Here is a 21,468-nt window from a genome sequence, read left to right as displayed (position 1 = left end):
GATACTTCTGCAGATGCAGCCCAGAGTCCAATTTACCTTTGGTGCTGCAGCATTGCACTGCTCACTCATGGTCAGCTTGTTACTCCTGTTGCCCTCAGGTCCTCTTCATCAGGGCTTCACCCTGCCACACAGATCCTGGCCTGTTCTCAGCTCTCTGGTTGTTCCATTCTAGGTGCAGGACTGTGCTTGTCTGCTTATTTTCCCAGTGTTCTTGCTGCCCCACTCTTCCAGGCTCTCTGTGCCACATGGCTTTCCCTTGTAGGTACACGTCCATTTCATCCCCTGGTTTTGTATCATCAGCAAATGTGGTGAGAGTGCTTTCAGTCCCATCATCCAGGTACCTTATGAAGATGTTCAGTGCATGGGGCCTGGTATCAATCCCTGAAGGACCCCACTTGTGACAGATTGCCAGCCCATTTTATTAAACAGCTTCTTAGTTCACTTGAAAAACTTCAAATTATTAAGTTCTATTTCAGTTACTTAAAAGATTATAGAGATGTGACTGAGATGTTGCTGAATCTCCAATTGCATCTTATGTTTTTCTGTGAGAATATTTTGTTAGTGCTTTAAATACTGCAGCCTGAGCTACTTCATAAGTAGCTGATCTGGTTTTTAAACTGTGATGCCAAATTCTTTTCAAATCATAAAGATTTTGTTAGTGTTTTCTTTTAACCTAACATGCCTCTGGAGTATTCAGAGATTACTTCAACACAAAAGATTGAGGTAAATCTTAGTACTAAGCAGACAGCAGCATGGCTGACATTTCATGAACCAAATAGTGAGCAGAAAGTCAGTCACAAAGCCTTATTCAGCAAAGAAAGAGCTGTATGTGAGAGTGAAAGCAGAGGATAAAGAATAATCCCTAAAAGATATGCTGGAAGACATGCCGCTGTACTTAATGAAAACAGTTGGAAATAAAATTTTCAGCATGAAAGCAGGTTTTTTTCTGTTAGAATTAGTAGGAAATTAAGAACACAACACAGAACTGAAGCAGGACTTATGGGAACTACTAGAAACATAGATGGAATTGTTAATCTAATATCCATTTTGCACTGTCACTGGATCAAGCTGATTTGTAAGTTAATAGTGTAGGAAATAATGTTTTTCATTTTTTTGTAAATATAGTGGTATGCATAATTTTAAAAAAATCTGTACATTGTTCACTGAAGAATTTTATTGTTTGTGCAATTTGTTCACCATAGTGTCTGTTTATTTCTACTCAAAAGCTGTCTGTAGTTCAGCTTAAAAAGGATTGCAGTGAGGCACTGCAACAGGATGCTAAATAAACTTCTCCTGACGTGTAGTAGAATCATAGAATTATTTAGGTTGAAAAAGCCTTTTAGGATCATTGAGTCCCACCAGTCACCCAGTACTGCTAAGTCCATCACTAAACTGTGTCCCTAAGTGCTGTATCCACACATCTTTGAAATATATCCATTGATGGTGACTGTACCAACTACCCTGGGCAGCCTGTTTCAGGGTTGTTTCCCTCTGGTGAGGAAATTTTTCTTAATATCATCTAAGCCTCTCCTGGAGCTACTTGAGGCTATTTCCTTTTGTCCTGTCACTAGTTATTAGTGAGAAGAGACCAACCTTCACCTGGCTACAACCTCCTTTCAGATAGTTGTAGAGAACCATAAGGTCCCCCCCCCCCGAGCCTCCTTTTCTCCAGGCAAAACAACCCCAGCTCCCTGAGTTGCTCTGCTCCTCACAGGACTAGTGCTCCAGACCCTTCCCCAGCTCCCTTGCCCATCTCTGGACTCACTTCAGCCCCTCAGTGTGTTTCTTATAGTGAGGGATCCAAACCTGAACTCAGGACCTGAGGTGCAGCCTCACCAGTGCCCAGTATAGAGAGACAGCAACTTCTCTAATCCTGCTGACCACACTATTTCTGATACAGGCCAGGATGCCATTGGCCTTCTTGGCCACCTGGGCATGCACTGGCTCATGTTCAGCCATTGTTGACCAGCACTCCTGGTCCTTTTCCACTGGGCAGCTTTCCAGCCATTCTGCCCCCAGCCTCTGGTGTTGTCTGGGGTTGTGACTCAAGGGCAGGGCCCAGCACTTTTCCATATTAAACCTCATACAATTGGCCTTGGCCCATCAATCCAGCCTGTCTAGACCCCTCTGCAGAGCTTTCCTACCCTCCAGCAGACCAACACTCCTGCTTAGCTTTCACAAACTGACTGAGGGTAAATTTACAAATTTTAAGTACTATTTTGAGTACAATTCTGTGGCTTTCTTTTTCTCCACGTTTTTCCTGGGACTTGAATTATTTGAGGTAAGTGATTATTCTATAGAAATACTAGGGGAAAATAAAAGCCTTTACTAATGCAAAATATAATTACTGCTTAAAATTGCAGAAAAAAGTGCTGAAGTATCAGTTAGGAAACATAGAAACCAGTTTGATGAATTTCCACCACCTTTTCCACATCTGTGGGAATTATGCTTGCTACCCACTTTTTTCCAAATATTCTCAATGATACACAAAACTGGTACGTTGGTACTGAGGTTTATCATTCTTAATTTGCCTGTAATATTTACTGAAATTAATAAATACTTCATAAAGTCTTAGATCATGACTGTTTTTTATAGGACACTGCTCTACAAAAACCAAGAGAAGTTTTCAGGCTACCTACAGACTTGACTGCGTGTGATAATCGCCTTTGTGCCTCAATGCATTTCTCATCCTCCACGTGGGTTACCCTTTCTGATGGTACAGGAAGACTGTATTTAATTAAATCAGGCAAGCGTGGAAACAGTGCATCTGAAAAGTGGGAGGTATGTCCTGCAATAATGTATTTAGGAGTTGTACACATATCCCTGTCAAAGTGATCTAACTGCATTAATAATGGTATTCGTTATCCTCCTTGGACACAACAAATATGATTGTTGCATTTCTACCTGAAGCTGTGAGTCTCATGTTCTGTGGTTAGTTCCTCTTTGTTCATGAGAGATGAGTCTGGTAAAAAGTGCCTGTATTTTGCATCTCTTGTCTTTATTAGATGGTAGTTTCCTAAGAAACCACAGATGTTTTAGTATTGGCAGAAATATAGGTGTATATACTGTAGTGGAAGATTTCAATATGATGGATTAGCTCCTTTCTATACATCTTTTGAGAGTTCAGTAAAGGAAATTGATCATCCTGTTTATAGATGCTTGGTAATAAATACCATCTGATTTTTATTCTGTTCTGTGTAAGAATGCTGACACATAAATAAGTAATACTGAAATTGTTAGGGTCATGAAAATACAAGATTTATATCTAAGGTTTTGTCACCATTTAAATTGTCTTGTTGAGTATGTACAGCACCCAGTAGTTTAGAGTTGTGTTAATATCACAACCTTATAAATCCTCAAACTTTAGGTTTCTATCAGTTTTCTACCTGAAACTATCAAGTTTCAGTAATAACAGCTGCATTGAGTCTATATTCATTCAACCGCTGCAGCTTGAATTCTTTGTAACTTATTCTTCCATTTGTGCTTGCATTTTCACATGTTAATCTTCTAGCAAATAACATTTCTTCTCTGTTGTTCAGATTAATTTTGTTTTTATTTTCATTCTTTTGCTGAATGAGTACTTTTTGAAAAAAGCTGGAATATGGTTTTTAGAATTAAAACTTGCAGCTATAAGTACCAAATGTCTTATGCTATAAGATATGGAGTCTTTCTATATGAAATTAATGAAATCATTTTCATATAATATAAATTTTCATGAATTAATGAATTTTATAACTTTAAGTTCATAATTAATGTCATTTTATATTCACAGTGGTGCTTATTAGCCTTTCAATATGTCAGTAATAGTTATGTATCCTACCTACTTAGACTACACATCCAAATATTGGATGGACTTTCCCAATCCACGTACATAAATAAAAATTCAAGAACTTCTAACCCTAGCTTCTCCTAAGCATGAATATTATTCTCCTTCATTGCATTATAACTTTTTGTTTCTTACATCGTGGAGGAAGAAAATGGGATCTCTTTGTAAAGCTAATAATAGCATGTTTGATGATTGAGCACTGATAGTGATGCTTTGGACCTTTATGTCTTCCTGTTTGCATATATCAAGGTCTACAAAGATTTTTATAATGTTGAAGTGTCTAGAGAACTAGTGAAGGCCTTGGCGAAATGCCTGCATTTTCATCTTGAATGTGACTGCCCAGTTGACAGTCAGTGTTTATGAACCCTGTTGTCATCAGTTGCTGTACCTCTATTGCAGTGCTAAACAGCCACAATACAGACAGATTTGAGGATCTTTGTGCTTTGTTTAATGGGCTCTTACAATAATTGTTTAATCTAAACAACAATGTTTAAAAACATTTCAGTACAGTAGCTTGAAAGCCACAGGAGGAACCAGAAATGTGTGACATTTGTGGGTTCGTATTGGCAGAGATTTGTGGGAGACAAACTGTTGCTGATTTGAGATTCACTGAAACCCTTTCCTGCTTTCTGTAAGAGAGAGAGGCTTCCAGCTTTAACTGTCTGACTTTTTATTACATTTTTGTCTTCTAGATTGTGTTTAATGAAGAACTAGGAAGTCCCTTTATTGTAGCACACAGTATTTCATTTATAAAATCTGATGCACATTCACTAGCTGTGCTGCTGCTTAGGGTTGAAAAAGATGACCTGGATACAAAAGGAAGTGGATTTCATGTTACCTTGGAATGGGTTACAGTTGCAGAAAGAAAAGAGGGTAAGTGTTTTACATTTATATTACTGGTGAGTAATGTTTAAAAAAAAAAACCCATGGTTTTTATTCTCTGTCTTAGAAGTTATTTTTCCACATGTTCTGGTATTTCTTTTCCTTAGCTTAGATTTTCCATAGGTAATTTTTTCTTTTATTTTGAGATCAGGTTATTGGTTATAAACCTAAATTTTGACAGACGTTTGGAAAACAGGAAGAAGTAAAGTTTTGCAATTGTGTCATTAAGACAATTAGAAAACATGATAGCACTTTACTTGAATGTTATGAAATGCAATTTCTGTTTAGCTTGGTCTTGTAAAATTGAGATTATATGGAACTATTTCTAACTAATGTCTGTTGTATTTTTTATGTATTGTACAGCTGGATATGGGTCTTTGGTTATGTTTTTTTGTTGTTGCTTTTTTTAGCTTCCAATTAATGATGTAGTGGGATTGGAAGTAGTATGAGATAAATGTAAAACCTATGGCATAAAAAGTATATACCGCATATTCTCGGTTTTCCTGTAATAAGAATATTAAGTTATTCCATCAATTTTAGACCAACACATGGGAAACATATTAGTTAGTATATTAATACCTTTCAATTAATATTTTATCCTAATAAAGTTTGACAAATTATACTTTATATATTCAGTATGACCATATATATGTACATTAAATATGATTTACATAAAGGATACAAGACCCCATGCATCAATGTCTAATTTAAAGAGTGTGTGGATTAAATTAATAGAACTTCTTGGAATAACTGTGATATGGTCTTGCTCATTATGTTCCAGGAAATAAAATTTTGATACTGATAGAAACAAGATCTCTAACTAGTTGAACTAAAGCAGTTCAGGCATACTGTGATGTTACTGTTCTTCCATCTCCTACATATACAGTATGAATAGGATAACATAGAATAGAATAGTTCTCTTGGAAGCCAGTTCCAGTGTTTAACCACCCTCTCAGGAAATAAATGCTTCCTAATGTCCAGTCTGAACTTCATCTGGTGCAGCTTTGAGCCATTCCCACATGTTCTGTTACTGGATACCAAGAGGAGCTCAGCATTTCTATCTCCACTTCCCCTCCCTGGGAAGATTAAACAGCAATGAGGTTGCCCCTCAGCCTCATTTTCTCCAAACTGGACAAGCCTGCAGTCCTCACCTAGTCTTGACAGGACATTCCTTCCAGCCCTTTCACCAGCTGTGTTCCCTTCACTAGTTATGTTTTCTGCTGTTGAAACCTTGGATGATGGAGATATTTCTCAGAAAGCCACAAGACCAACTGCCTTATGCTTTTGTGCCCAGCTCAACAAGAGAAAGAAACCTCTGAACAGTACTGTTTATAACTTAGAAGAAAAGCTAAATCAGTAACACTGCCGCTCTAAAGCTGAGGACTGTTAGTCGTGAGAGGACCGACACAGGCTTTCATTATATTTTTTTAATATTGTACACTTTCATTAAAAACTCTTTTTACATTGTATGTTTTATAACTTATGACAAATATTCTTGGAATCCCTATAAGTGCATTTAGAAATCTTTCCGAAAGTCTGGCCAGTTCTCCAGCATTTCCAGGGAATAGAAAATTTGTGAAATTACTGTCAGCCGAGATGCAAATAACAAAATTCAGAGCAATCTTTAATTATGAAGAGAGAAATAAATTCTGATTTCATTTAAACAAAATCTCACAAATCAGACTGATGTATGAACCAGTCTAAAAGATAAAAGCTGTTTTGAGGTATTACAATACTTTACAATCTCTTTCATCAGTAGAAAATTGCTGTTGCTTGCTTTTCCTTGAAACTCTGTGGATGCAGTTTATCAAGTCAGATTCTAGTAGCTAATTAGCAAGCCATTTCTTAAATTTTCCAAATCTGTGCTTCATCAAAGCAAAGCCTTAAAACATGGTTATGTCTCTTGACACCAACAAATGTGAGATCTCTGCCCTGTTTGGCAGACTGGACAAAGGGATCACACTCACCACTGTTGTGTTACCAAAGAACAAAAAATAGAAGTATGAAAATAAATCAGAATGGGGGCAGTGGTTAGGTCTTTTCATATCTTCCCTGCTACTTCAGAGGACTGTAACAAAAATTTACCCTTTCAAAGTTGGTTTTCTTTCATTAACCAAACTTTCAGGAATACTTGCTGTAAAAGCTTGAAATGAGGAACCACCATGCTGCCTTATGAGATTCACAAAATGTGACATGCTTAGCTTTCTCCTGACCTTCTCTACAAGAAAAAAATTATTTATAGAGGCTGTGCTGGGCTAGCTGTGCTCAGCAAAGACATAGTGAGAATAAAAGACAGTCTTAGATCAATCCAGTATAACTCATTGGAAAACCATGGTAACTGTGATTGAACAGGTCGGATTGCATAGTATTCTTAAATGTAATGAGTTCTTTAGATAATAATTTGTCTTCTAGAAATATGACTTTTTAAAAATTTTATTTTATAGGTGATCATACATACGAAATCATTAAAAGGAGAGTTTTGCAAGGAAAATCAGTCCCCCATTATGCAGCAATAGAGCCAAGTGGTGATGGTCTAATGATTGTTTCCCACAAACCATTCACATTTATGCAAAGTGAAAGTGACAAATTAGAAGAAAATGATGATGCAAAAGTATCAAATGAAAGGAAAGGTAAGAGTCTGACAGGTTATGATAGGCTGCTTTCTTGTTTGACTTGGGAGATATCTTGTTAGTTTAGCATTTGTTTGGAAACTCTAGCAATATTTTATATCTATCTTATGGACAGATTGACTTTTATTTGTTTGCCTTTACTGTTGGAAGTTGTATTGTGCATAAACCTATATTAGGTGCTTTTTTTTGATAGGATACACTTAAAGAATTTTTTTGTTTTAAGAAAAAGGTTATTTTGCAGACAGAGGTATATTAAGTTTTTGTATTAGTTGGATTGCTAATGCCTAAATTTAGGCATCTGTCTGAAGTACTCAGATTAAGAAACCAGTCTTCCTAGATGGGAGTCATTGACCTCCCCAGGCTGTTATTCATCACAAAGCTTTTTGATATGTAATTTATTCCTGCCTTTTTAAAATTTAAATAATTGTTTTGAAAGAATGAGACTACTGTAAAAGATTCTCTTTTTTCCAATGGGAATGCAGTTCAGAAAAACGTTGACAAAATGCATTCATACTTTTTTTTCTTTGCAATCAAAACAAAACTAAGTATGTAAAAACCAATTAATAGAGATGTTTATTCCTAAGTATCACTAAGCTCTGTAATGTCTATGTTTATGTAATTATGTTGGATTATTCTGTTTCTGCATATGAGACATTGGTTGGTGAACAAATTCTAACTGAAGGATAATAGCACAATCTTTGTCAATAGTGTGAAAATCTATTTGGAAAACAATACAAAAGGATCAAATTAATACATTCTGGAATATATTAATGTTAAATACTGTGGCAATGTGATATCGTACATGTAATTTTATTAAGAGTAGTCTGTGCATATAAACTAGAGGTAAAGGAGTTCTTCAGTACACTGAGCACCATAATGCAGTTGCCTTTTGCTAAACCTAATGTAGGCTTTAGTTTTATTTGCACAGTTTATATAAATTGCAGGCATAATGGACTCAATATCAGATACAGTTTGTGTCAGTTTTTAGAATTTTGAAGGCTGTCATGTCTCAGGTAGTAATAGTTTCTGGGGAAGTATAATTCTTGCACCTGTGACTGATCCATTGCAACCAGGGCAGCTGTGGCAAAGGGGAACAGTGCAAGAGTCCTTCCAGAGTCACAGTTGCTGGTATGAGGCATTGATCAGTGGAATATTAGGTTGGGTTTTGACAACTTGAGAGCTTTCAAGGGGAACCCATATATTACCTTTTCTCAACATAGAGAGGTAACTTGTACAAGATTGCTCTTTAGAAAATATGTTCATCTGTATTTGTATTTTCTGTGCATTACCCACTCTTGCTGTCATAGCCTTCCTTCTGTATAAACATTTTTCTTAAAAAGTCATTTCTTCTAGCAGTTTAATAATCAGACAGATTGTAGACACAGTAGAAAAAGTCAGTCACTACCTTTGGGCAAGCAGTTTTATTTCATCTCCATTAGCTGAGGCAGAGTAAGATTACTTAGTCTTATAAAATCATGTCTGTTGAGTAGTCAGCAAAGCTTCTGGCAAAATGTATAAGAAAAAAGCGTTCACATCTCTGAATGGCTTCTAGCCATGCAGTAGCTTGTCACAGAATCACTAGGTTGGAAGAGATCTTCAAGATGATCAAGTCCAACCCATGCCCTAACACCTCAACTAAACCATGGCCAAATGCCATGACCAGGTGCCACATCCAATCTTTTTTTAAACACATCCAGAGATGGTGACTCCACCACCTCCCCAGGCAGACAATTCCAGTACTTGATCACTCTTTCCATAAAAAACGTTTTCCTAATATCCAACCTATATCTCCCTTGGTACAGCTTAAGGCTGCGTCCTCTTGTTCAGTCAGTTGCTGCCTGGAGAAAGAGACCAACCCTCACTTGACTACAGCCACCTTTCAGGAAGTTGTAGAGAGATAAGGTCACCTGTGAGTTTCCTTTTCTCCAGGCTAAACAACCCCAGCTTTCTCAGACATTCTTCACAGGGTTTGTGTTCCAAGCCCCTCACCAGCCTCGTTGCCTCCTCTGGATGCACTCAAGTACCACAGTATACTGCACCTGATGTCTCCTTAACCAAATTATTAATCATTAATGTTTTACTGTATTTAAGTACATTTTGCATTCCAATTTCATAATGTTACAATAGATTTAAGAGTAATAATTAATGCCTGTTGTGTTGTCTATCAGCATATTTGATTATATACATGAATATAAATTACTTTCAAAATGAGGGACACAAATAAATTTGATTACTAAAGAGGTGTTTCTCCATTTTATGATCAGAATATATTTTGTGTAAATTTTTCAGAGTAAAAGTTAATTTCGACTCTTTCAAAAGGTTTCAGAAAACTCCAGATGTCTCAGCATTGAATGCTGTGGAATCCAGTAATCCTTGTAACCTAGTTTGTATTTTGCTGAATGTTTCCAATTGCAGACCCTCTCTACTACTGGCAGCAGACTGAAGATGATCTGACTATAACAATTCACCTGCCTCAAGACATCACAAAAGATGACATAAAAATACGTTTTTCCCCTGATAATATATGTGTTACACTAAAAGACCAGCCTCCTTTGATGGAAGGAAAGCTCTATTCATCTGTGGACCATGAAAGCTGCACGTGGGTAATTAAAGAGGACAAAAGGTATTGTATATATTTTTTAGGTTTTTTTATTGATAGGAACTGATTTCAAAACATATACCAGACTTTTGGCCCTTCTGGGATGGTCTTGTTTAGTACTACACTCCATGTCCATTCTTGCAAGAATGTCTCCTCTCCTGAAAACAGTTCACTGTTTTTGCTGTCTCAGTACTGTTTCTTTATTATCTAATTGTGAGAGTAATCCCTTCCTTTTGCAGTTATTCTCCAGGAAAAAACCCCACCCAATATAAAAGTGTTAAACATACATTTGTAAGAAGAGTAAACTCAATTAGTTCAGCAATTATTTTTTTCACTGTTTCAATATTGATTAGTCTGAATGTACCTTGTTGTTTGTGTTAGTTTCTCTTCTACTTTCTACAAACAAGCATTTAAGTAATAATACAATGTATTCTTTAGGGTTGACTTATAAATTCCTTAATATATTTTCCTAAAAAAATTAATGTGCATTGTAGAAAATGAATCTGTGTGAACTTAACATATTGTAGACCTCAAATAGAAATGTTCCTGCTTTTATTTGAGAAGTAACTTTTAGATGCTTTTCTCATTCTGAAATAAAAATATGAAAGAATGGAGGGGGTGCAAAAAAAATTCAGAGCTCCCTAAAACAGAGTCAGATTTTCCTTTGTGCATTGTGTAATTTTCATACTCTGCCTGGGCTGAGCCACGTTTTCACTGACCCACTCTGGTCTAGTTTTCTCGGGGATATTCACACCTTTAATGAACTCAGGAAGAAACATGTACACCACCAGGTGATCCACTCAACGGCTCATAGCTATTTATCTAAAAGAAAGGCTACCTTTCAAGCTGTGATAAGGTTGGCTTTTTACAGTTTCCAAAAGATTACCTGTAAAGCACAGTAATTCTAAAAAAAAAAAATGAGAGGGACTAATATTTTTATATAGATTAAACTATTACTGTATATTAAAATTTGACTGTGATTAGAATGCGTGGGATTGTTGGTTTTTAGGTATCATGCTGAAAAATAACTCAGCTTAATAACTTGTTTTTTTTAATTACTCATTCAAATGAGTTTATTTCATGAATCTCAGCCTTCTACTTTAATGAGAAAGAGTAATTCCATATTTCAATGTAGTAAGCTGCACTCAGTTCCTAATGTTCATACTGCAGTGCTGCTATAAATCTATTGATTAAAAGTCAAAAATTTGCTCCAAATGTCTTCTGTAAAAGTATGGTTTTCCTTATACCAGTGTAATTGCTTCAGAAACTGATTCAGAATTCAGTAAATAGTTGGTGCTATGGTGCAGTAGTTAGTAACTTAGAGGATTTTCTGTCGGGAACACTACAGCTGTCATTGCTGGAGAACATGGAAGTGTGTGTAAGAAGCGAGTATAATAAAACTGACTTCAGTTTTATCTTATATCTATGTGTTTGTCCAACACAGTATTTAAATGGAATTACTATGTTGGTGCATTGGGCAGTGTCTTATTTTTCATTTAGTTAATTAGTTATTCCTAATAGTTTAGTGATTATACTGGGTTCTGTTTGTTTTGTGTTGTTTTTTTTTTTTTTCACATGTTATGGAAATACTGTCTCTTCTGAGATATGGTTTTAGATAGGTAGTATACACAATTAATTGGTGCAGTATTTCTGAGGTCTATAAAATACAAATATTTTTGTCCCAGATGTTACGTAGAGGTAGGGCACACTTAAGTAGCCCTAAGAACTACCACTTATGTTTCAAGTAAACCTCTGTAGTAAAATTTTGAGAGTCTTTGAATAGATTACTTTACAAGTGGTTTCCTGCCATATTTGAAATATTTTAATGAGACTACTTCAGGGTAAAATACACTTATATTGAAAACCCTGAAGTTTGTGTATTAGAAATCACATCTTTGGGCTGTTTTTCTTCAGAATATTTTTTGTTAGAATAGTTTATTTTATAATTTGAATGCTAATAGTTTCTGTTATGTGATTTTCATTATTAATTCAGTTTGAAGAGAAGTGTTCTTACCTACATTTAGAGCTTTTTGACGAATCTGACAAATGGATGTAGTGTTTTCATGTGCTACTCTTTGTCTTCTCTTTGCATTTTAGCTTGGAAATTTCTCTGATTAAGAAAAATGAGGGATTCCGGTGGCCAGAGCTAATTATTGGTGACACAAGAGGGGAATTCATTATGGACCCTTCCCAATGCTCTGAAATAGCTGAAAGCCTGATGCATCTTACTTCTGAAGTAATGGTAAAGAGTAAAGAATCAAACACTCACAGTTTTTGTATTTTTGCATGTTGTTTTTTCTTGATACTCTAATTTGCACTGCATTGACCCAGCTCATCAGTTCATTTACTATTCATTCATTTTTAATTGAAACTGCAACAAACTAATGGCACTAGAGTTGTGAATGTACTTTGAAGAGTAAAACCATCTTCAACAGTGACTGAATTTAACTTATATGATGGTGTCTGTGCACCAAACACAAGCCTGATTTAACATTGAAAATAAACTTTGTTCCCACCATTTAGGATGTGGCAGTTTGTTTCAAAGCAATTAATTAAATGATTTTGAAAGATGTCTGTTTCTTGTTTATCAGTAGGTTAGCAAAACTTTTATACTGTCTTCCTAGGGATACTGTACTTGACATACACACTGAGTGTAAATGACATGTTTGAAAGGAAAACTTAGGAAACTGAAAACATGACTCATGAACTTCCTGGTATTTTTGTTATGAAGGAAGTCTACTTAAAGTTAAACATGATTTTTAGATGCTATTTACTTGATACTTGATTTAATTAGAAAATGGCATCTCATTTGAAACCTGTGAAGTGTTCCTCCCTGTGGCTTTTGATATATTTGGTGTAGATTATTACTTTGTTATTAATAAGGCTGAAAAGTTATTAAAATAAATTCTATATAGTACTCCAAATCCAAATTTATTTCTCTCCTCTCTCCCTCAGTATTTGTGAGCAAGATATTGTGCTATATCTTGTGACCATAGATTTAGAACTTCAAAATTATTTTCTTTTGTACTTCATACTGAGCTTAAAGTGATGATTTTTTAATCATAACTTTTCATTAATTTTAAATAGATTTTAATAAATTAAAGTTATTATTAGCAAAACTAAAATGTGTCTTGTGTTTAGAGCTGCTTATAAAATGAATTAATTAATTTTTTAAATAGCATTACTGATGGCAAGCTGAAACAGTCTTATACTGATGTACATTTACTAAATTTGCATATGTTTTCAGGACTGGATGCTTTTGATACTTAGAGAAGGGAATTTATTGTCCATGTTTTAGTGGCTTACGTACCTTTCCTCAAACTGAAATTGATTTTATTGCACCTACAACTGCTGTCCTCCACAGCAGAAATTGTTCTATTAATTTTAAGTTAGTACATAATAGCTTAATCTTTCAGTATGTATGGATATGCAAATAATTCTTCATGTTCAATTGTTCTTTAGTTGTTGTTTTATTTTGTTTTGTTTTTTAATCATTTTTTTTAGTAGTTTTGATTTTCAGTGTAGTTAATTCTTTTTATTTTTCAGAATCCAAACCCCGAAAAGGAAAACCCACCTTGTAATGCTCAAGAGTTAGAAGAATGTGATGCTTTTCTTGAAGACGGTGCAAGCTTGTGCAGATTTGATGGCAATACCTTGAAAGTCACTCATATAGTAAGTACTGCAAATTATTACAGAAATACTTAAAAACATTTTTTGTTTGGACTTTGACCTCTATTATCAGTACAGAAATCTGTTCTGACTGTTGAAATCACATAAATTTCTCCCACAATATCAAATCACAGTAGCAACAGAAATTGTCAATCCATATGTGTCATTCAGTGTCATTTTAATATAAAAACAAAGATCCTTTTGTTCTGATTCAAAAAAATACATATGCTTTCACAAGTGAGCCATTTGAAAAAACAAAGTTATATCAAAGTAATTATAAGAAAAAGATCTTTTTCAGTGGCATAAAATTCTTTAGATGACTTAGTTTGCTTTTTCTTCAGTAATTTTTCAGACAGCCTGGTAGAAACCTGATCTTTTTTACTAAGAAGCTGGAGTATAGATAATAGTTCTTTGTCAATCACATTGCAAATAACAAGACTGGGGGCAAAATGCTTCAATAGTGGGCTTGATCTGGGTTATAAGCAACCCTGACTAACAGATTCAATCTGGGCTGTTGCCTAGAGTTGGAAACAACAAAATCATAGAAAAACATTACAGATTAACTCGTTCTTGTGTTTGGTTTTTTTTTTTTTTTTAATTGGATGAAAGCAAAAACTACGTCGTGGTTGTAGCATGGTTTGGGTTGCCTAGTAAGTTGTGCAACCTCTGTCCTTGAGATTTTCAAGGCCAGACTGGATAAAGTCCTAAATAACTCAGCCTAAACTACTTCTTCTCACACTGAAGGGTAAGAAATGCCCCAGAAGCATTTCATAGATCAAGAGGAACATGAGCTCATGGGATCACAAAAGGCTGCTTTCTAGCAGGCAGCAAGATATTGTGGAGCAATTTTGAACTGCAAGGTGCTTGTAAAGAGTTCCTAAAATGGGTATCATAAAAGTCATTCAAAGGTTAATGTGTTTAAAGCATTATGGTCAAAGGACAGTTACTGTGGGTAGGAAATACTAATTTCAACCTTTTCTTTGGGAACTTGTGGTACTGGTCCTTACGTAGAAATGTGAATATTTCAGTATATTTTTCAGCATACAGGAATATATTTTCACTTTGATTTAGTTATTCTTTCAAGTTGTTTGGGGTTTCTTGTTAGCAATTATGGGGCCTTTTCCTTTAGAAATGGGGCTTTTTACCCACAGCTCCTACAAACATTTTTATTGAAGAATCTGAAATTTAGTAATTACTTGATTGTGAGTAAATTAGAAAATGTTGGCATTTCATAATTTTAGTATTCCAACTAATCCTTGCTTCACTGTTTGTCAACTTTTACCTAAGAGGGACAGTATTTCCTTCCCTGTTAGCCCTGCAGAAAACCAGATGTGATTACTTAGAGAGAATCTTTTCCTAAGGAGAAGTTATAGGTTAGGATATATGCTAGAAAACAATTTCTGCACAAAACACACTCCCATTTGCTTGTGTAGTGGACATAATGTTTCTCTGAATATTACTCCAACAAACTTAATTGCATCTCCTTGAAATGTGTAAGGCACCTGTGGTGTATTGAGCTGATCAACAGCATAATGTATTCAAACATTTTGTCAAGTAACAAACATAAAACTGTTGATCATCTAACTTTGGCAGTATGTGTAACAGAATCTGCTTTCTGTGCTTCGAATATTTTGTATTTGTTTTGTTTTCAGATTAATCTTGGAAGCAACCAGTATCTTTTCTCAGTTGTTGTGAATCCCAAAGAAATGCCATGCTTCTGCCTGAGGCATGATGTTGATGCTCTTCTCTGGCAGCCTCACTCTGACCAACCAGAGAATATGTGGGAACACATTGCAACTTTCAATGCTTTAGGTAAGATGTCCCAAACCTCTGAGACTTTTCTATCTGAATAGTTCTGATATGGCTCATGTTGATATTTCATTTACTTAAATCTGAATTGAAAGTTATTATAATTCTGTTGATAGCAGCATGGTAGCTTAATTTTGGAAACCATAGAATATAGAAATGAAATGTTTTTGCCCTGGGAGGAAAACAAGTCTTTTCAGACCATGTATAGGATGTAAGCACAGAACTGCATAGTAAAAAGGAGAGTTCCTTGGATAAGTGACCTTAAGTTAGAGACTGAAAAGCGTAATCACCACCTTAACACTCACATAGACATTGTCAGGGCAATAGCTGCAGTTAATTGATTATATGCCTAGGTGTGTGTAATCTTATGCTAAGGTATTTTAATAAATGACCTTTAGATTTTTCCTGTCTTGTTGACCCATGTGATAACCATTGGCATGCATTTTTCAAGGGAAGTGAAGAAAATAACCTTGCAGAAAGATGGTAGATCACTTTGCAGAGATTCCCAATCTCAATTTGAGCTATCTCAATTCCCTTTACAGCATTATGAAAGGAAAACAGTCTGAATACTCTGATACTAGAGTCCTGTAATGAAAGAGGAAAAGGGAGGGTTTTTTTCCTTCTGAGTAATTTTTCTTTCTAGTAATTTCTAACAGAAATTACAGTGTTAAAAAGTAACTCGTTATTTTTTAGTCAGTTCTAAACAGAAGACAAGTTTTAAGTGTCTGTTCAAGATTAGGTAGGCTCAGAAATCCTAATTTTTAAATGTAATAACACACTGGGAGATGAGGAGAGAGAAGACATTTATTCTACTTAGACTACTAATATTGGGCCAAGATTCCCCATATAGACCATGTCAGTGACCTTATGATCCAGCTGAGAAAATGAAAGACCTTGTGAGGCAGAAAGGAGCCAGGGAAGAGTATCTCACAGTACATATGTATCCAAAACACTGGTAAGGATGAGGTACATGAGACTTGTATTTTGGCATTAAACTGCTTAATGCATCCCTTCAGAAAGTACTGGCTTATATAGTAAGAGTGGTTTGATGGTTTGGGGTTTTTTTGTTGATGTTGAGGTTTTTTGGTTGGTTGGTTGTTGTTGTTTGTTTTGGGGTCTTTCTTGTTACAAAATGCATACTATTTTTTAAGTTAAGCTTGGTTTTTTATCAGCCACTTAAAGTCCTGTTGAAACCCACATATTACTTATCCCTTCTACTTGATTTTGGGCTATATAGGTTATGTCCAAGCATCAAAGCAAGACAAGAAGTTCATGGCTTGTGCTCCAGATTACTCCTACGCTGCTCTCTGCGAGTGCTTGCGACGAGTTTTCATCTATCGCCAGCCGACTCCTCTGGCCACAGTTCTGTACAACAGGAAGGAAGGGAGACAAGTAGGACAGGTTGCTAAGCAGCTGGTAGCAACCCTGGAATCCAATGATCCTATCTTAGGCTTTCAAGCTACAAGTGAGAGATTATTTGTTCTCACAACAAAAACCTTGTTTTTAATAAAGGTGAACTCTGGAAATTAATTATTCAGTGTGCTCTGCTGTAGTTTGTGTTAACAATTTGTTATAGAAGTGAATGGGTAGGCAGTCTGGCAAGTTCAGTACAATTTGCTGAAAATCAAAAAGGGGATGTTTTATAGGGGAATCAAATTTCTTCATTAGAATTTTTCTGTAAGAAAGTGAGTTTTGACTTTGCTGCTATGGAAGTAAGCTTTTTCAGAGCTATGGGAAAATGTCTTCTGCATTAACATCTTTGTCAAAGTATTGTCAAATGCTGCTATTACATAGGTGAATAGATTTATGCATTGCTTTTTCCAAGTGACTTTGCTGTACTTCTGAGTTTTGAGAATTCACTACTGTTTCCACTGTTAACCTATGGAAAAAGTAGTCAGATAAAGAGTTACGATGTGGAAAGTAGAATGTATCATAAAGAAAACAAATCTCCAGTTGACCAAAAAACTGATTTGGTATTTTGACATTCAGTAGTTTTGAGTGAAATGTGAGTGAAATGAATGGGTTATTATGTTTCTTATACAGGTAATTAAATGGAGCAATTTTACTGTATATGCACATTTTAAATTATTGGTTTGGGACTTATTTATACTTACATTAAAATCTGTTCACATTTCTAGAATAAGCTTTAGTAGATTTTTCCAGAAGAAAATAAGGGTCAATATATAGCTGGCAGTTATACATCCAGTGCTGTTACTTAAGGTCTTGTCATACTCTCAGTTGTGCCATTTTCACTTGACGTTATACTTCAAGTGACTCATTTACAATGAGAAAATGGCTGACAGAAAAAGCACTGGTATTGTAACGTGGGATGGGACACTCAGAGGTGCTGCTTCTGCCTCAGATGCCACTGTAAATGCTGCATTGTCACTTAACTGTTCTGTCTGTGATGCCTAAGTCAAAACGTGATATATTTGCAATGTAAGAGTACTCAGGCCAATGAGGATGCTTTGGTTTAACAAACTGGTGTGGTTAATTGAGTTGAATAGTTGTATCTGAAGATTTTTCTTTCTTTGGTCTTTTTAATTTTGTTTAAATTGGCATTATCAATACATTTAAACCAAAGAGTCAGTTGTGACAGCTCCACCCTGGGTTGGGCTTTTTTCATAGTTGGGTTACAAATCCATAACAAAGAATGCCTGACATGTTGTGTACTGACAGGAAAGCTGCTGTCATCAAAGTACTGAGAGGCACAAATACAGACAGTCTTTTAGTTTGCATCTCCCTACCAATATTATCTTAGAACTCTGTAAGAATCTTTTGAGAGAAGAATAAGTGTTTCTTTAGTTGTGATTGTTTTGACTCTCCTGTAAATTCTCCAGATTTGTATCAGTGAATTGATTAAATAGCAAGAGGGAGGCAAGCAGTTGTGGCTTGCAAAAACCCTGCAAATGCAGAAGCTTTTCAAGGGACCTGATTTTCCTTCTCTTCACAGCAGGATTATATTGTAAATCCAATATTGAAGAGCTTTTCTTTACTTTTACTTGGGTAAGTTAAAACAGACTGGATTTGTAAACCTCTTTTCATTCTGTCCTTTTAAAACTGTCTTGAAAATGCTTTTTGGAAAGGCTCAGTGAATGTATTACTATTGCATGACTGTTTTGCATCTAAATTTTATTTATTGTCCAGTAATGTCAAACAAGGTGGTATAATTCCTGCAGAGGTCCTATAAGTGCTTTTAGATGTATATGAATATTACTTAGTAACCTGGGGTTTAATCTTTGGGGACGCAGAGTTAAGAATGTGGTATTTGGGAAATGGAGGAATGAAAGAGTAAAGGAATCATAGTCAACGTGCTTCTGTCACCTCTGCAGGCAGCTTCAATATAGATGAGAATTTCAGCTGTTCTTTGTCAAATTCTTCTTCCTGTGAGTTACATATCTGGAAACATGCTCTGCTGTCTCCTGCAACAGAGGAAACAGCAAAATGGTTATCTCTTCAGAGATATTAGAATATGCAGTGACTAGAACTCACATTCCAAAGGTGTGTCTGTTTCAAGGGAGGTCCTGTTTGCATCTCAAACTGAACTGAACACAGTTATCTGAAATAACTGAACACAGGAAAAGGTTCACCCCTTTTCCATGTTACTCATCTGTTTGTAATCATGGTTCCCAGGAAAAATGTATCAAGTAGTCTCTCTCTTATTTTGCTTCTATGATAGTCAAGCATGTTATTTATATTATTTTTTACCTTGAGGAACCTGGAGTGCTGTTGCACAGCAAGCTGCTATGCCCCTGAGGCAGGGCAATCCCAAGCACAAAAGCAGGCTGGGCAGAGAATGGATTGAAAGCAGCCCTGGAGAAAAGGACTTGGAGGTGCTTATGGATGAGAGGATGGACATGGCCCAGCAGTGTGCATTTGCAGCCTAGAAACCCAAACATATCCTGGGCTACCTCATGTGACATACATGGCCTGTAGGTCCAGAGACGTGATTCTGCCCGTCTGCTCTGCTCTGGTGAGAGCTCACCTGGAGAAGTGCATCCAGCTCTGAGGACCCCAGCATAACAGAGACGTGGACTGGTTGGAGCAAGTCCAGAGGAGGGACACAAAGATCATCACAGGGCTGCAGCACCTTGTCTATGAGAGGTGGAGGTTGTTCAGCCTGGGAAAGAGAAGTCTCTGGGAGACCTTAGAGCAGGCTCCTAGTACATAGAGGGAACCTGCAAGAGTGTTGGAGAGGGGTTTTGGACAAGGGCGTGTAATGGTAGGACAAGGGATAATGGCTTTAAACTGAAAGAGAGTGGGTTTAGGTTAGATACTGGAGGAAATTCTTCACTGTGTGAGTGGTGAGGTACTGGACAAAGTTGCCCAGAGAAGTTGTGGATGCTCTATCCCTTGAAGCTCAGCACCAGACTGGATGGGACTTTGAGCAACTTGATCTAGTGCAAGGTGTCCCTGCCCGTGGCAGTGGGGTTGGAGCTAGATGATCTTTAAGGTCCCTTTCCAAACGTTCTATAATAATTAAATGGCTGCAAGCCACCAGGAGACACTAATCAGTATTTCCATTTCTGTGTTCAGTTACTCTTCAGGCTTATTTGTTCAGCATATCCTCAGTAGGCTTATACAAAGTATAAAATACGGATATTTAAAGAGATGGTTTTCTGACAACCATGCTTCAATTTTGCTAGGATTTTGTTTCTTGAAATCTTACTTTCCAGACAGTTCTTCCTGAGAGGTCCCAATCACAATCTGTTTACAGAATTTCTGAGAAAATATTTGTCTATTACAGGCTTGCTTGGCTGTTACTGCATTATTCGATTTTAGTATTCTTTTTCAAGGCTTTTCTTGACTGCATGTTTGGAATGCATAATGTATTCTACAAGTTTAAATAAATAGGAAAAATGTTAAAATTTTAAGATTATTTTAAAGGATTTATATTACTTTCAAATGCATAGCCTTCCCATGCTACTGAAATAAAAATAGAAATAAGAAATTCCTTAAAATAAAACTTGTGTTAAGAAGTTTTCTGCTAGGACAAAGTTCTAGCAGGTGTCTGCACTGCAGGGCCAGGGCTGTTGCCAAGACATGCACTATTGCACTCCTTGTTTATCTCTGTGAAATCCCCTTGCTAATCTTCCATTTCTGCCAACACAAAGAGGTAGTTACTGGAGGGAGTTGATAAATATTCAGGTGTATTCTTATGTTAAAGTGCACACTGTGCCTCTGATACTGTGTCTTCTTTATGTACAAAACCCTAATGATCTGGACAAGCCCTTCTAAATGCAAAAGAGAGATCTGTCCTTCCCTTCCTTTCCCCCCTACCTCAACACAGGTGCTTTCTGCAGGAAAGTGAAGGAAAAGAGGGAGTGTGTGTGTGTCCTTTGTCAAAAAGTAGCTCTTCATAAATGAAACAATAGATCCTATGAGAACTAACAAACAAGGTTAAAGCATATATTTTATTTCATTTTTTTGTGCTTTGTTTCAATAATGAGCCAATAGAACTTTTTCATTTCCTTGCCTTCTGTCAATTTTTGTTTTCTATTCTCATTATGCAGGTTAAATGAACTTGAGGCCTGCAGTCAATCACATATTAGCCATGTAATAAAAAATTTTGGTTTAAAATTTTGTGCCGTCAGTCCTATGTGCCATTTCTAACATATTTCTGGAAATCTGGTGGGATTTGTTTCTGCTCTTCCCTATGCAATACAAGTTCATTTGTGCTGTGAATAAAAATCAGCAAGGTCTAAAGATAACATCTTTGCCATAGAAGAGCCAAGCGTCAAGGCTATTGCAATCATTTCAAACTCAAGGTATAGTCCTTTTTTCTTTGAGAAGTGTTTGCTGGAGTAATAGTTTCTTCTTTATAAAAGGTTTCAGGTACTTCTGAAAAACTTTCTTTACACAACTGAAGTGGTAGCTGGATATGGATTAAAATAGATCTAATTAACAGTTTCAGATGCAGACCTGGAACATACTTGTCATAGTCTTTACCAATCTAATGCTCTATGCAAAATATCCTTTATAAACCATTCCAGTGCATTTTTGCAATCTAATGTCAGTTGCAAGGAATTCTCAAGAAGAAAACACAGGAAAGC

At 36.1% G+C, this 21,468-nt stretch overlaps 1 protein-coding gene across 4 annotated transcripts in view; it reads left to right on the top strand.

Annotated features, from left to right (window-relative positions):
- NUDCD1 (NudC domain containing 1) overlaps window positions 1-20,995 on the top strand; it is a 37,016-nt gene extending 16,021 nt beyond the window's left edge. For all 4 annotated transcript variants that reach the window (XM_014879345.2, XM_014879346.2, XM_088178348.1 and 1 more), the window contains 8 exons: window positions 2,596-2,781; window positions 4,519-4,699; window positions 7,153-7,338; window positions 9,754-9,961; window positions 12,035-12,179; window positions 13,484-13,609; window positions 15,259-15,418; window positions 16,653-20,995. In XM_014879345.2, the coding sequence (XP_014734831.1) occupies window positions 2,596-2,781; window positions 4,519-4,699; window positions 7,153-7,338; window positions 9,754-9,961; window positions 12,035-12,179; window positions 13,484-13,609; window positions 15,259-15,418; window positions 16,653-16,945 (1,485 nt within the window). In that variant the 3' untranslated portion in view covers window positions 16,946-20,995. The remainder of the gene's footprint in view (window positions 1-2,595; window positions 2,782-4,518; window positions 4,700-7,152; window positions 7,339-9,753; window positions 9,962-12,034; window positions 12,180-13,483; window positions 13,610-15,258; window positions 15,419-16,652) is intronic.
- The last annotated feature ends 473 nt before the right edge of the window (window positions 20,996-21,468 follow it).

This window comes from Sturnus vulgaris, chromosome 1 (assembly GCF_052056855.1).
Source record: "Sturnus vulgaris isolate bStuVul1 chromosome 1, bStuVul1.hap1, whole genome shotgun sequence".
NCBI lineage: Eukaryota > Metazoa > Chordata > Aves > Passeriformes > Sturnidae > Sturnus > Sturnus vulgaris.
Note: the sequence above shows the minus strand (reverse complement) of the source record. Positions and strands in the feature narration are given on the sequence as shown.